A 15,050-nucleotide genomic window follows, 5' to 3' on the forward strand; every position below is an offset into this window, starting at 1 on the left:
CTAGCCCCGCCTCCCAACCACTAGCCCCACCTCCCACTACCAGTGCTGCCACCTAATCTCCACTAAGCTTCTGAGGATCCATTCCTTCTGAACAGGATTCCTTTATGTTTATCCCACAATTTACACCCATAATCTATGAACTTGGTGCCTAATTTCTATAGGGTGTGGATGTGGGAGAGGCATGGGTGGGTCAGGGGGGCGTGTGAAGCAATTAGACACTTAGAGGCCCTTTTATTAAAGGGTTGGTGCGCAGCAACAAGCTTGCCATGCGCCAATCCAGAACTGCCGGCGAGCTACCACAGGAGCCAAGTGGTAGTTCCTATCCTCAGCGCCCCATTTCCGGTGCTCCAAAAAAATGTCTATATTTTGTAGCATCAGTGCTTACCCAGCAGTAATCAAGCACTGCTGCTTGCTGCCCGGTTATCGCCAGGTTAGCGCAGGAGCCCTTACCACCATCTCAATGGGTGGCGGTAAGTGCTCCCCCTTGAAATGGCCGTTGGTTCACTTACCACACAGCCATTTCTTCCTCCCCCCCAAAAGACAGTGTTTTACCTGCTGTGGTAAAAGGGGGCCTCAGCAAGCACCAAAAACATGTGCAGGTGCTAGCACAGGCTCCCTTTTTCCAAAGCTTAGTAAAACGACACCCTAAGTTATAGAATACTGTCAGTCATGCACAGTGGCATTCCTAGCCTGGATGACACCCGGAGCGGATAGCCAATGCGCGCCCCCCCCCCCCCCCCGAGTGCAGCCCCCCCCCCCCCCCCCCCCGTGAAATGACACCTCCCCTCCCGGCGAAATGACACCCCCCTGGGTGCACGCCGCTGGGGGGGGGGGGGTGCCGCGGCGCGCGCCTGTCGGCTCCGAGTTCGCTAACTTCGCTCTTTCGCTGTAGCTCCCTCTGCCCCGGAACAGGAAGTAACCTTTGGACACCCTCGCACCATCCATCTCCTGCACCAATCCCCAGCCCTGGCTGACTCCTTGCATCCGTTACCTTCGCTCCTGCACCCGATCCGCTGAGTGCCTCTAGAGGAAATCTCGTACCCTTTCAGACTTCCTCCACTACAAATTCATGCTATCCTCCCTCCACTCCTCCCTATTCCGTGCAAAACAGGACTATTACACCCAATTGACCAATTCTCTCAGCTCCAACCCTCGTCGTCTCTTCACCACCCTTAACTCCCTCCTAAAAGTGCTCCCCGCTCCTACTCCCCCTTCTCTCTCTCCTCAATCACTGGCAGACTATTTCCGCGACAAAGTGCAAAAGATCAACCTTGAGTTCACGACCAAGCCACCACCTCCTCTTCACCCTTTAACCCTCTCCCTCAACCAACCTACCCAGGCCTCTTTCTCTTCTTTTCCTGAGATCACTGAGGATGAAACTTCCCGCCTTCTTTCCTCCTAGAAATGCACCACCTGTTCCTCTGATCCCATACCCACCAACCTACTCAACACCATCTCCCATACTGTCACCCCCTCCATCTGTCGCATCCTCAACCTCTCTCTCTCCACTGCAACTGTCCCTGACACCTTCAAGCACGCCGTTGTCACACCTCTCCTCAAAAAACCTTCACTTGACCCTACCTGCCCCTCCAACTACCGCCCCATCTCTCTTTTACCCTTCCTCTCCAAAATACTTGAGCGCGCTGTTCACAGCCGCTGCCTTGATTTTCTCTCCTCTCATGCCATCCTCGATCCACTTCAATCCGGTTTTCGCCCTCTGCACTCGACAGAAACGGCACTCTCTAAAGTTTGCAATGACCTGCTCCTGGCCAAATCCAGAGGTCACTACTCCATCCTCATCCTCCTCGATCTTTCCGCCGCGTTTGACACTGTCAATCATGATTTACTTCTTGCCACGCTGTCCTCTTTTGGGTTCCAAGGCCCTGTCCTCTCCTGGTTCTCCTCTTATCTCTCCCACCGCACCTTCAAGGTACACTCCCATGGATCTTCCTCCAATCCCATCCCACTATCTGTTGGAGTTCCCCAGGGATCTGTCCTTGGACCCCTTCTTTTCTCAATCTACACCTCTTCCCTGGGCTCGCTGATCTCGTCTCATGGTTTTCAGTATCATCTTTATGCTGATGACACCCAGCTATACCTCTCCACACCTGACATCACCACGGAGACCCAGGCCAAGGTATCGGCCTGTTTATCCGACATTGCGGCATGGATGTCCAACCACCACCTGAAGCTGAACATGTCCAAGACCGAGCTCCTCATCTTTCCTCCTAAACCCACTTCTCCTCTTCCTCCACTCTCTATCTCAGTTGATAACACCCTCATCCTCCCCGTCCCATCTGCCCGCAACCTCGGAGTCATCTTCGACTCCTCCCTCTCCTTCTCTGCGCATATCCAACAGACTGCCAAGACCTGTCACTTCTTCCTCTTCAACATCAGCAAAATTCGCCCTTTCCTCTCTGAGCACACCACCAGAACTCTCGTGCACACTCTCATTACCTCTCGCCTTGATTACTGCAACTTACTCCTCACAGGCCTCCCACTCAGCCATCTATCCCCCCTTCAATCCGTTCAGAACGCTGCCGCACGTCTTATATTCCGCCAGAACCGATATACTCATATCACCCCTCTCCTCAAATCACTTCATTGGCTTCCGATCAGATATCGCATACAATTCAAGCTCCTCCTCCTTACCTACAAATGCACTCAGTCTGCGGCTCCTCACAACCTCTCCACCCTCATCTCCCCCTATGTTCCCGCCCGTAACCTCCGCTCACAGGACAAAGCCCTTCTCTCAGTACCCTTCTCCACCACTGCCAACTCCAGGCTCCGCTCATTCTGCCTTGCCTCACCCTATGCCTGGAACAATCTTCCTTTACCCATACGCCATGCCCCCTCCCTACCCATCTTCAAATCTCTGCTTAAAACTCACCTCTTCAATGCTGCCTTTGGCGCCTAACCACTTGAGAAATATAGAATGCCCCAATCTATCCACCCTATCAGATTAACTGTTCACTCGTCCTCTAGATTGTACACTTGTCTTTAGATTGTTCTCTTGTCTTTTAGATTGTAAGCTCTTTGAGCAGGGACTGTCCTTCTATGTTTAAATTGTACAGTGCTGCGTAACCCTAGTAGCACTTTAGAAATGTTAGTTAGTAGTAGTAGTAGTACTGTTCCAGGGCAGAGGGAGCTGCAGCGAACAAGTGAAGTTAGCGAACTTGGAGCCGACAGGCGCGCGCCGTGGCACCCCCCAGCGGCGTGCACCCAGGGCGGACCGCCCCCACCGCCCCCCCCCCCCTTGGTACGCCACTGGTCATGCATGTAACTGCCAGTATTTGGGCGCAAATATTTACACCAGCCCTTGACATGGCATAAGTGTTTACACCTAGAGTTGGGCATCAAAATCCAGATTTATGCTAGTATTCTATTATACAACTATGTGAGATATTGGCATTATAAAGTTGGCGCTTACCCTGGGATTCTATAGATGGTGCCTAAATTTCCATGCGGAATTCGAAACGTATTCTATTACAATATGCAGAACTTAATTGTTTAACTAGTTAACTAGCTAATCAGCGCTGTTAATTATCAGCACTAATTGACATTGACATTTATGTGCACAACTCGCTAAGTGTATTCTATAACGTAGTGCGCCTAAATTCTAAGTTGCATATTTGAAAAGGAGGCATGGCCATAGGCAGGGCGTGGGCATTTCTAAAATCAATGCACATTATTATAAAATACATCCAATTTGCGCCTAATTTAGGCATTGGGATTTACACCGAGTAAAATGTGGGCTAAATGGATGTGACCAAATTTGGGTCGTGTGGACAGCCGCACCGCATATTCTGTATATCCTGTGAAAATTTAAGCCTATTCTATAAAATTTAGGCATATTTTTTTCCGTGTGGATTTTTCAGGCGCCATATATAGAATCTAGCCCAAATTTTTGACATCTAAATTTTAGTACCTTTTCCGTACAACTAAGTGGTTTAAGTTAAGCCAGAAAAATTGCTGCCCTAATATAAACCACTGTACTATATGGACAGAGGCCGAACATCACAGCCATCAGTGTGGTTGCTGTGATGAGCACTGCTAATTTATATTCAATCTCAACCTCAATCTCAGGTATTTTTTACCTGTAAATATCCAAACTAGATCTTGAGCGATTTACAATAAGATTGACCAACCAAAATACTGAGAAATAAAGCTACAAAAAAGAAAGAACTCAATGAACAAGCAACCTGAGTCTAATACTTATGGAATGAAACTGTTTTTAAGAGCGTACAAAATACAAAGTATGAAGATTGGCGTTTAGGGCTAAATTCTATATATGGCACCAAAAAATCAGCACTGAAAATGAGCTAGTCAATAAGTCATGCTTAAAGTTAAGCATTGTTTATAGAATAGCACTTATGCTGGAAATCACACCTAACTGTAGGCACAGCCATTTGTATCAACTGAAATGTGGTGCAGATGTACACACCTATATTAGGTGTGTATCCCCGTTATTCTGTAACATGCATTCATTTTATGCCCATGGCCCTCCCATTTCCACGCCCCCCTTTTTCAGATCATGCATATATTTTCGGCATGGATTCAGCACCTAAATTTACATGCAAAAATGCCAACTAAATCTAATTTGTGCCAATAATTGCTTGTTAAAAAGCCAATTATTGGCACTAATTAGCTCATTATCCAACTAAATTGCATGCACAAATTGGACACGCACCCAAATTTGTGTGCGCAGTTTTTGGTGACTTTAGTGCTGCTTTATTTTACCAGGTTTTCTATACAGTATATGTATGGAATGCGTTTGTTTTTTGCAGGGTTTGGTTACTGGAGCTCTGACTCTCTAATGTAAAGTTTGTGAAATAATTATAGAGCATACGTGCATGTGGCAGTTTTTTCTTCTGAGATGGCAACCCTAGTACGGATAGTTGGTTGTAGAGGAGTGGGGTGGAGAAGGTTACATCAGTGGGCATGGTATGGGACTAGAGGAGGGGCATGGGGTGGGACAGGGGAGGGGCATGGGGCAGAGCAGGTGTTGGGTTTTCTTTGCTAAAAAGTTGGCAACTCTAAGATGAAGAGGACTAGGATGGGAACAGAAGAGGGTTTGGTGAGGAGGGAGAACCTAAGAAGATAATGTAGGAGTAAGAGCAGGAGGAATGGGGAAATGTGAGCAGACAGGAAGAAAAGGAGACAGGAAAAGAAGAAAATAAGGAAGAAAGGACAGAAGAAGAGATTATAAAGGAAATGAAGGAGAAAATATTAAAATATCCACTTTGAAGGAAAGAGAAACAGAAGGGAGAGAGAGCTGAAACAGAAAAGAAAAAGGGAACCAGAGAGAAATAGACAAAAAAAAAAAAAAAGATTAGACACAAGACATAGAATTAGAGAATAAAAAAAGCCATTATTAACTCATCAGTGAAAAATATTCTACGAGATAGTTCAAAATCTCACAGAAATGTTATGTTGGGAATAATGAGATATTGATGACTGACTTAACTTTTCCTAGTGCATAATTTATTTTCTCTTATGTGGGGCATACTGCAAGAGGGGAGCCTTGAGGGCCTGAGCCCCCTGACTTTGGGCTCGGACCCCTTCCAAAATTGTGGCACCCATGTAATAGCTGCTGGGGACACCCAAGCGGTCCACTGTCTGAGCTTCCTCCCATGATGCCTGAGCAACAAAGAAGTCGGTGGTATGCGTCAAATGCCAATGCTGGCACTCCTTCGCATGCTCAGTTTTGATTAACTTCTGTACTCTGTAGATGAACTCTTTAAAGAGCTTGAGCTCAAATAAGAATTGGAAAAAACTGCATTAACCCACTGTGCAATGTTGGTGGACAGGTACCCTAGATGACTCAAGGCTGTTATTGCTGCAAAATGGGTTTCCACCATGTTCAAGATTTTGAATATTTATGTAATAGGTCTTCATGTTGAAAATGTAAGTGTCGGTATTCAAAGCGATTTAACTGACTAGAAACACTCCTTGTTCTGGGCTAACCAGTTATATTCAGTGGAACTTAACTGGTTAGTGCCGCTGAAAATGAGTGGTTAGTGCCTACCACATAAAAGTCTTTATGCGGTTTGCCATAGGTGGTTAACTACTGAATATCGCTCTTACTGGCTATGTTTTTTTTGCCAGTTCAGTATACTCGGAAATTTAATGCCAAAGTGCAGACATGGCCCAGCATTGAATTTCTGGGAATAACGCAGGTGACAGTCATCAAAACGTTGATCACCACCCACTGAATATTGGTCCCATAGATTTTGTTGTGTAGATTAGTGAGACAAACTGCTGCTTTAATGCATTTTGAATTGTTTTCTTTTTCAGGTAGCAAAATGTCAAAAAACATACAATTGTGTGAAGACTTTTACAAGACATTGTACTTCCAAATCACTCCAAGAATGGGAAGGCATAGGAACTGTAACTAAATTTTAAAAACTGTTTTTCGTTTGTTAAAAAAAAACCTTTCGAATTATTATTTTTAATTTCATCAATTCCACAAGTATGTTGCCACCATTATCTGGCACCAAATTTCACAAGTTAATTGAATAACTAATTATAAATGACAAATCTTTCCCTCTTTCACACAGTATTATTGAATTTCTGGAACTGTTGGAAGCTGATCCAGTCGAGCTTCTCCTAGACCTTGGATTTGGAAAAGAAGAACCTGACCTATGTACTAAAATACCAGCTCGATTTATTAGTTATCCTTCCAAATCCAAAGGAATCAACATTCGGGTCTTCCTACAAGCTCAAAAACAACGTCTAGATATTGAGAGCCCTAATTTATATGGTAAGCAATAACATGCATCAAATCACTTGAATTAAAGCCCCCAGATACTCAACGCTATTTAACTGGCCAGGAACAGCTCCTGGCAGTTTAAATAGCACTTAACCTGCTACCGCGAATATTCAGTGCATCGCTGGCTAAGTTTGGCGGCCAAATAGGGACACTGAAATAGCAGGTCTATCTTTGGCCGGTTTAAACTTAACCAGCCAGCACTGAATATCGACTTGGCCAGTTATGTTTAAACCAGCCAAAAGTAAACTGGATATTCAATGCTGATCAACGGAAACGGCCTGGCATTGAATAGCCAGGCGCTGAGGCTGACCGTGGGAGTCAGCCTTGCTAACTCCCACAGTCTGAAAATCGGCCTCATAGAATGTAGGGACTTGACACTATTGGGTCTTTTTATAATGGTGTACTAACAGATTGAGGGGCCCTTTAACTAAACCATGTAGGTGCCTGTGTGCACCCAATGTGTTCCAATTCGTAACTACTGCCCAGCTACCTCGTGGCCTAGGTGGTAATTTCATTGTGTAAGCATGTCCAGTAGGTGTGGTAATCAGCATTATGTTTTTTTTAGATTTTGCGCACACCTTTTTCAGTAGTAGCTCTAGGTGAGCTACATTCAGGTATTCTGGATATTTCTCTGTCCCAGGAGGGCTCATAATCTAGGTTTGTACCTGAGGCAATGGAGGGTTAAGTGACTTGCCCAAGATCACAAGGAGTGGCAGTGGGATTTGAACCAACCACCTCTGGATTTCAAGACCAGTGCTCTAACCATTAGGCCAATCCTCCACTCCGCATTGTGCACTCACTGATGATTATCACCAAGTGAATGGGTGGCTGTAAGGTCTCAGGCCCAAAATGGATGCACGCCAATTTTCATTTTGCCACATGTCCATTTTCAGCCAAAAAAGGCCTTTTTTTGCAGGCATGCTGAAAAATGAGCCTGCGCGTGTCCAATACATGAGTCTACAACATCACAGGCCATTTTTCGACGCACCTTAGTAAAAGGACCCTTTAGCTCGTGTTAATCAGCACACACTAAATGATAAAACACCCATTATATTCCTACGGGCATCTTATCATTTAGCGTGTGCTAAATCTGTTGGCGTACCGTAGTAAAAGGACCCCTATATTTGAATATTTATTCAGGAAACCTAATAATTTTTTGTGGCTTTTTCCTCCAGGAACTTGACTAAACCTCTTTTGATCCTGCTAAGCTGGTTACTTTGACCATACCCTCCAGCAGCAGATTTCACAGTTTAATTATGCTCTAGGATTTGCTTTCAGTTGTTAGTTTCAGGGACTGCCCTCTTGTTTTTGTGTTGTTTGAAAAGTTAAAGTAGCGCTCCCTATTTAGCTGATGTACCCACACTCATGTTTTTGTAAATTTCTACCGTATATCCTCTCATTATCTTTTCTTCAAGGTGAAAAACCCTAATTTGTTTAATTTTTTTTTCCATAAGGGAGGTGTTTTATCTCTTTATCATGTTTGTTGCCCTTCTCTGAACCTTTTCTAGTTCCGCATACACTTTTAGAAACTTGGCGACCTGAACACACAATAAATCAAGATGTATTTGCACCAGTGACCTATGTAAAAACTAGTGATATTCTTAGTTTTGTACTTCTCCACCCCCTGTGCACATAATCCCTAACATTCTGTTTGCTTTAGCAGCTACGGAAACACTGGGTTGAAAATTTCAAAGTACTGTCCACACTGAGTGCAAGATGTTTTTCTTGGGTGTTGACTGCTTTAACTCAGAACCCAGCATTTTGTATCTGTAGATGGAATTATTTTTCCCTATGTGCATCACTTTGCACTTGTCCACATTAATTTCATCTGCTATTTTGGTGCCCCATTTCCTATCCTCTGCCATTTTCACAACTTAGAATAATTTTGAGTCATCCACAAATTTGCTCACCTCACTCATTACTTCTATCTGCAGATGACTTGTGAATTTGTTCAACAGTATAGAATTTTGGGGCACTCCACTACTCACACTTTTCTATGTGAATAGCTGACCATGCAGCTGTATTCTCTGTTTCCTGTCTTTTAGCCAGTTTGCTGTCTACAAAACGTAATGCCTTCTATCTCATGTCTTGCCTATACTGAACAATAATGGAAAGTGGGAAGTAGACCAGGCTGCCCAGAAACAAATGCGGAGACTTCTAAGGATATTAAAACATTTGTTGGTGAAGTCTCGACACAGACCTGTGTATCGGCGGTTAGCCTGCTTCAGTAGTCTTCATATAAAACACCAACAGGTGAATGGTAGTGGTAAAAAAGACAGCTTGCTGATGCTACCAATCCCGTTTCTCTACAGAGGTCTTTTTCAAGACCAGATTTTCTCATCTACTTTTACCACTACCATTCACCTGTTGGTGTTTTATACACATTATAGGAAGACTCCTAAAGCAGGCTAATCGCCGAAACACAAGTCTGTGTCGAGTGTTCACTAATAAATCTTTTATTATCCTTAGAAGTCTCCGCGTTTATTCCTAGGCAGCCTGGTCTACCTCCCACTTTCCATTATTGTTTGTTACCGTGGGATTTCAGTGTTCCTCTGCTTCAGCAGACTTTCACTGTGCTGCCTATGCTTTGCAAGAAATAGCCCTACACTTAACCCATGCTGACTCATTCCCATTAAGCTGTGTATGTTGGTCAGTAATTTTCCGGGTGGTATTCAGCTCGCAGCAGTCAACTGTCTTGAAGCTGTTGACAGCCATGGGCGAATTTGACTTGAATATTTAATGCTGGATTACCAACATTGAATATCCAGGTCTGTGGACTGGAGGATGCATTGAGACTCTCTGGGTCCTGCACATTGGACGGAAGGCGTTTCTGAGAATGCTACCATGGAGTTTCTCAAGTTTGCTTCTAGAACCTCCCTCCCACTCATTCCTGTGTTGTTGCTACTCTCATGTAAAAAGATCAAGCAGGCAGGTTACTAAGCAATCTTTATACCGACCAGCCACCTATCTAAATGTCTAGTAACTACAACAAACATCCTAACTCTTCTCTCCTGGGCACATAAATCAACTGGAGGGAAGGTCATATTTACAGGATCATTTCTTGTCACACCAAGGTGATGCTCTTCTTCCAGGTGACCTTTCTTGTCCATGGTAGCATGTGGGACTTCTCTGCCACTGGAAGGTCTCCTCTATATACCTGTCTCTCTGCCTCGGCTCCTCCATCTCTGCTAGTTTAGCCTCTAGTGATCAAACTCATTGTCTGAGAGCTAGAAGCTCTTTGCAACAAGTGCACATATATAACTTCTCACCGGCTAGGAGATAATTGTACATGTGGATAGCCTCCCCATTTCATTGCTAGATGTAGCTTTATATCGGTGAGTTTTTAGTTATGTAAAGTTGCTATGGGATAGGGCTACCTAAACTAATATAAAGTCCCTTAAGTTAATTAGATATCTTACTCCTGGGGGGAATTCTGCACAAAAAAACCCTTACAGCCACATTACCGCACACTAACTGACTACTGCAGGATTAGTGTATGAGCCCTTACTACCTACAAAATGGGTGGCGATAAGGGCTCACAGACTAATTTTTGTTAGTCGCCATGCTGCGATAAAAATGGTCTTAGTGCATGGGAAAGATCCACATAAGGGCCCGCTGAGGCCGCTTTTTGCCACATCTTGGTAAATGTGCTCCTTTATTTGTAATTTTCTTGTGCAGAATTCTCCCATTATATGGGCTGGCTTGTCCCATCAGCATGAGATACATCCCCCCCCCCCCCCCCCCAATCACACAGCAGTTTCCCTCCTCAGGTTCCACCTTCTCCATTTCTCTCTTAGCTTCTATCCCTTCCTCTCCCTGGTAAATTCAGCCCCCAGATTTCTTTGTCCCTTCTCCAGGATGAGCTCCTCCATTTTCTCCCCTTCCTATAGCCCTTTTCTGTTCTTGTGTTCTCTACCCTCTAACAGCTCTCTGCCTTCTGCAGTTCTCTCTTCACATTCACAGCATTCACAGCCCTCCCTGTTCTCTCCCAAATCTTCAGCATTCACTTCTCTCCTTGTTCTCTCTCTCCCAAAATCTCAGCATGACCCCTGTTCTCTCTCCCAAAGTCCCAGCATAACCCCTGTTCTGTCCACTCCCAAGGTCTCTACCCTCCTCCCCTACAGAAACTCCATCTTGCTTTTTTCTGTCCCAATCTCCACTACACACACATTCTCCATCCACCTTTCCCTAGCCCTCCCACCCACCATGGCACACACATGATCCACTGTCCTCTACTCCCCCCACCCCATGGCGCACATAGCTTATTCACCTTTCTCCAGCCCCCACCCCATGGCGCAGATCACCCCATCTACCTTTCTCCAGTCCTCCTCTCTCCCATGGAATACACAACCTCATCCATCTTTCTGCTGTCATCCACTCCTTCCCATGGTGCACAAACATACCTCATCCATCTTTCTTCAGCCCCCCTTGGCACACACCACTCCATACCATCCCTCATGGCATCTATTTTCAGTAGTCCTCCTCCCCCTCCCATGGCACGCACCTCATCCAACTTTCTCCAGTCCCCTTATGGCACATTCCACCCTATCCACATTTTCCATCTCCCCCATGGGGTACACTATCTCATTCACCTTTCAACAGCCTTCCATAACACACAGTGCCCCATCTGCCTTTCTTCAGTCATTCTCCCCTTCCCAATGGTGCAGCAAGAAGAGGAGCTGCACATCAGGCTGCATCCTTCTCCTTTGCTGTCCTGGACCTGACTGTTCCTCTGAGCCGCACAGGCCTCTGTATAGCCATATGGCTTAAAGGAACAGTCAGGAGCAAGGTGGCAGAGGAGAGAGTGGCCTAATGTGCAGCCATGTCCCTCTCCCTTTGAGTGTGGAAGGGAGGTGACTGAGGCAGTGAGGGAAGCCTTGTTCCACTCCACCAAACCATTATAGCTGCAGCATAGAATTCTGCACGGGAGATGAAAAAAACTGCACATTCTGTACAGGTGGAGAATTGTGCACAAATTCTGCTTTGCACAATTGTTTGGAATTCCCCCAGGAGTAATATATTTTATGCTACTATTTTATATTAGCTTCTCAATGAGCTGCAAAGGACCTAAAATTAATCTGTTGCTAAGGGTTAATCATTTGCTGATGAAAATCTCCAATTATGTTCTGTGGTGAAATTTTTATTTGTTTGGATTTGCTCACATATGTTCAGTTGTAGCTCAAGGTGAGTTATATTCAGGTACACTGTTCCATGAGAGCTCACAATCTAAGTTTGTATCTGAGGCAATAGAGAGTTAAGTAATTTGCCCAAGATCACAAGGGGAGTGGGATTTGAACTGGCCACCTCTGAATATCAAGGCTGGTTCTCTAACCACTAGCAGGTTCATTTTCAAAAGAGAAGGACGTCCATCTTTCGATATAAATCGGAAGATGGACGTCCATCTCCCAGAAACGTCCAAATCGGTATAATTGAAACCAGATTTTGGATGTCTCCAACTGCAGTCTGTCGCAAGGACGTCCAAATTTCAAGGGGGCATGTTGGAGGTGGAGCGAAAGCGGGACTTCGGCGTGCCTAACACTTGGACGTTTTTGACCCATTATCAAAAAAAGCAAGGACGTCCCTGACGAACATTTGGACGTTTTCACCCGGACGTGTTTCTTTTTACGAATAAGGCCCAAAAAGGTGCCTGAAATTTTTTTTTGTTACATTTGTACCCTGCGCTTTCCCACTCATGGCAGGCTCAATGCGGCTTACATGGGGCAATGGAGGGTTAAGTGACTTGCCCAGAGTCACAAGGAGCTGCCTGTGCCTGAAGTGGGAATCAAACTCAGTTCCTCAGGACCAAAGTCCACCACCCTAACCACTAGGCCACTCTTTGAGCAGGGACTGTCTTTCTTCTATGTTTGTGCAGCGCTGCGTATGCCTTGTAGCACTATAGAAATGCTAAATAGTAGTAGTAGTATGCAATGAATTTTCGGGGATAGCCGGCTATATCACGTGATACAGCCTCTCTTAGCCGCTAACCAGGAATATTCAGTGGGAGATAGCTGGCTATCCCTCTGCTGAATATTGCCAGATAACCGGTTAAGTACCATTTAACCAGCCAGGTGCCATTCTTAGTCGGTTAAATGGCTTTGAATATCATGGGGAGTAACAACTAGTTGGCTTAACCTTATGGAGAAACCATCTGCATGAACTGCTGAGGATGGAAAGAATGCCAGTCTTGAATACATACATTTTTGAAGGTGTGTGATCTCTTAACCCCTAGATTACTAAGTGGGCCGGTCAATTCTTTGGCTGTGTGTGAGACAAAGGGGTTACGTATTTGGAGAAGGGTAGGGATAGAGGGAGGAGCAGATAGCGGAAAGAAGTGAACTCAAATGTTGAGTTTCAATGCGTGTATAGCCATTAATGTACTGATGTAATGTTGGAATGGTAATTCAATAGTTTTGGTACAAATGGAACGTTGTCTAATGGTCTCTACAATAAGAAAGACAAGTGTCATCTGTACTAGGATACTGTATCTAATATTCAGTGCATATATTTTTTATTTTTGTACCCCTCGCTTTCCCACTCATGGCAGGCTCAATGCGGCTTACATGGGGCAATGGAGGATTATGTGACTTGCCCAGAGTCACAAGGAGCTGCCTGTGCCTGAAGTGGGAATTGAACTCAGTTCTTCAGTTCCCCAGGACCAAAGTCCACCATCCTAACCACTAGGCCACTCCTCCACTCCATATCCGCTATGCAACATTAATGAACCAACATCACTCCACCAATTAAAGGTATTCAAGGCCAATTAAACTGTAAGGTTGTAAAACATCTGATCTTATCGTCATATTACATGGCCACACAAAACCCAGATGACCACCGGACAGAATCGGGGATGACCGCCCGTTACTCCCCCAGTGGTCACTAACCCCCTCCTACCCTCAAAAAACATCTTTAAAAATATTTCATGCCAGCCTCTGTGCCAGCCTTAGATGTCATACTCAGGTCCATGACAGCGCATGCAGGTCCCAGGAGCAGTTTTAGTGGGTACTGCAGTGCACTTCAGACAGGCGTACCCAGGCCTATACCCCCCTACCTATTACATTTGTGGAGGAAACAGCGAGCCCTCTAAAACCCACCACAAATCCACTGTACCCACATCTAGGTGCCCCCTTCACCTGTAAGGTCTATGATAGTGGTGTACAGTTGTGGGTAGTGGGTTTGGGGGGGGGGTTGGGGGGCTCGGCACACAAGGTAAGGGAGCTATGCTCCAGGGAGCATTTTATGAAGTCCACTGCAGTGCCCTCTAGGGTGCCCAGTTGGTGTTCTACATGTCAGGGGGACCAGTGCACTACTAATGCTGGCTCCTCCCACATCCAAATGGCTTGCATTTGGACGTTTTTGACATGGACGTTTTTGGTTTCGAAAATCGTCAAAAGTCAAAGACGTCCATGTCTAGGGACATCCAAATCTAGGGACGTCGAAATTTAAGGACGTCCTTGGATTTGGATGTCTCTGACAGTATTTTCAAAACAAAAGATGGACGTCCATCTTGCTTCGAAAATACGGTTTTCCCCGCCCCCGGATTTCGACATTTTTCAAAGACGTCCAAATCGCAACTTGGACGTTTCTTTCGAAAATGCCCCTCTAGGTCACTCCTCTACTCCATATGTCAATCTTATCTTCTTTATTAGCTTAAACCTGGGGTGGGTAGTACCATGGTGTTCCAAGGTGGTGATAAAACAAATCTTTATTCGTAGCTGTATAGGTACATAGTCCTGAGCAGAACAGAATATTAATCCACAATCCCAGATAAATCTAGACTGAACACAGGCCATGTTTCAGCTTTCCAGCCTTCCTCAGGAGTGCTCTGTGGCCTGTGAGGGGAAAACCAAAGCAAAAACTGAGTACAGATAATGCAGAAGTGGCATACCAATCTTGGATCAAAATTCACAGCCAAAGGAGTTACAAACATTTACAGAAAGTTTTTAAACAAGCCTACTGTATAGCTTTACTTAGGGGTCCTTTTACTAAGGTGCGCTGAAAAATGGCCTGCACTGGTGTAGACTCATATAGTGGACGCGAGCAGGTTCATTTTTCAAGAGTGCCTGCAAAAAAGGCCTTTTTTGCCAAAAATGGACGTGCGACAAAATAAAAATCAGCGCACGTCCATTTTGGGACTGAGACCTTGACTTAGTGGTAAGGTCTCACGTGTTAACCGGGTGGTAATCGTCAGCGCACGTGCACTGCCGATTACCGCCCAGTTAGCACCACACGGTAGAAAATAAAATATTTTCTGCTGCACATATCAGATGCGTGTAAAAAA

The 15,050-nt window shown here is 45.1% G+C and overlaps 1 protein-coding gene across 1 annotated transcript in view; it reads left to right on the forward strand.

Annotated features, from left to right (window-relative positions):
• ITPRID1 (ITPR interacting domain containing 1) overlaps positions 1–15,050 on the forward strand; it is a 249,370-nt gene that overhangs the window by 105,776 nt on the left and 128,544 nt on the right. The window contains exon 5 of the mRNA XM_030205640.1: positions 6,561–6,763. Within this exon, the coding sequence (XP_030061500.1) occupies positions 6,561–6,763 (203 nt within the window). The remainder of the gene's footprint in view (positions 1–6,560; positions 6,764–15,050) is intronic.

Source organism: Microcaecilia unicolor, chromosome 1 (genome assembly GCF_901765095.1).
Source record: "Microcaecilia unicolor chromosome 1, aMicUni1.1, whole genome shotgun sequence".
Taxonomy (NCBI): domain Eukaryota; kingdom Metazoa; phylum Chordata; class Amphibia; order Gymnophiona; family Siphonopidae; genus Microcaecilia; species Microcaecilia unicolor.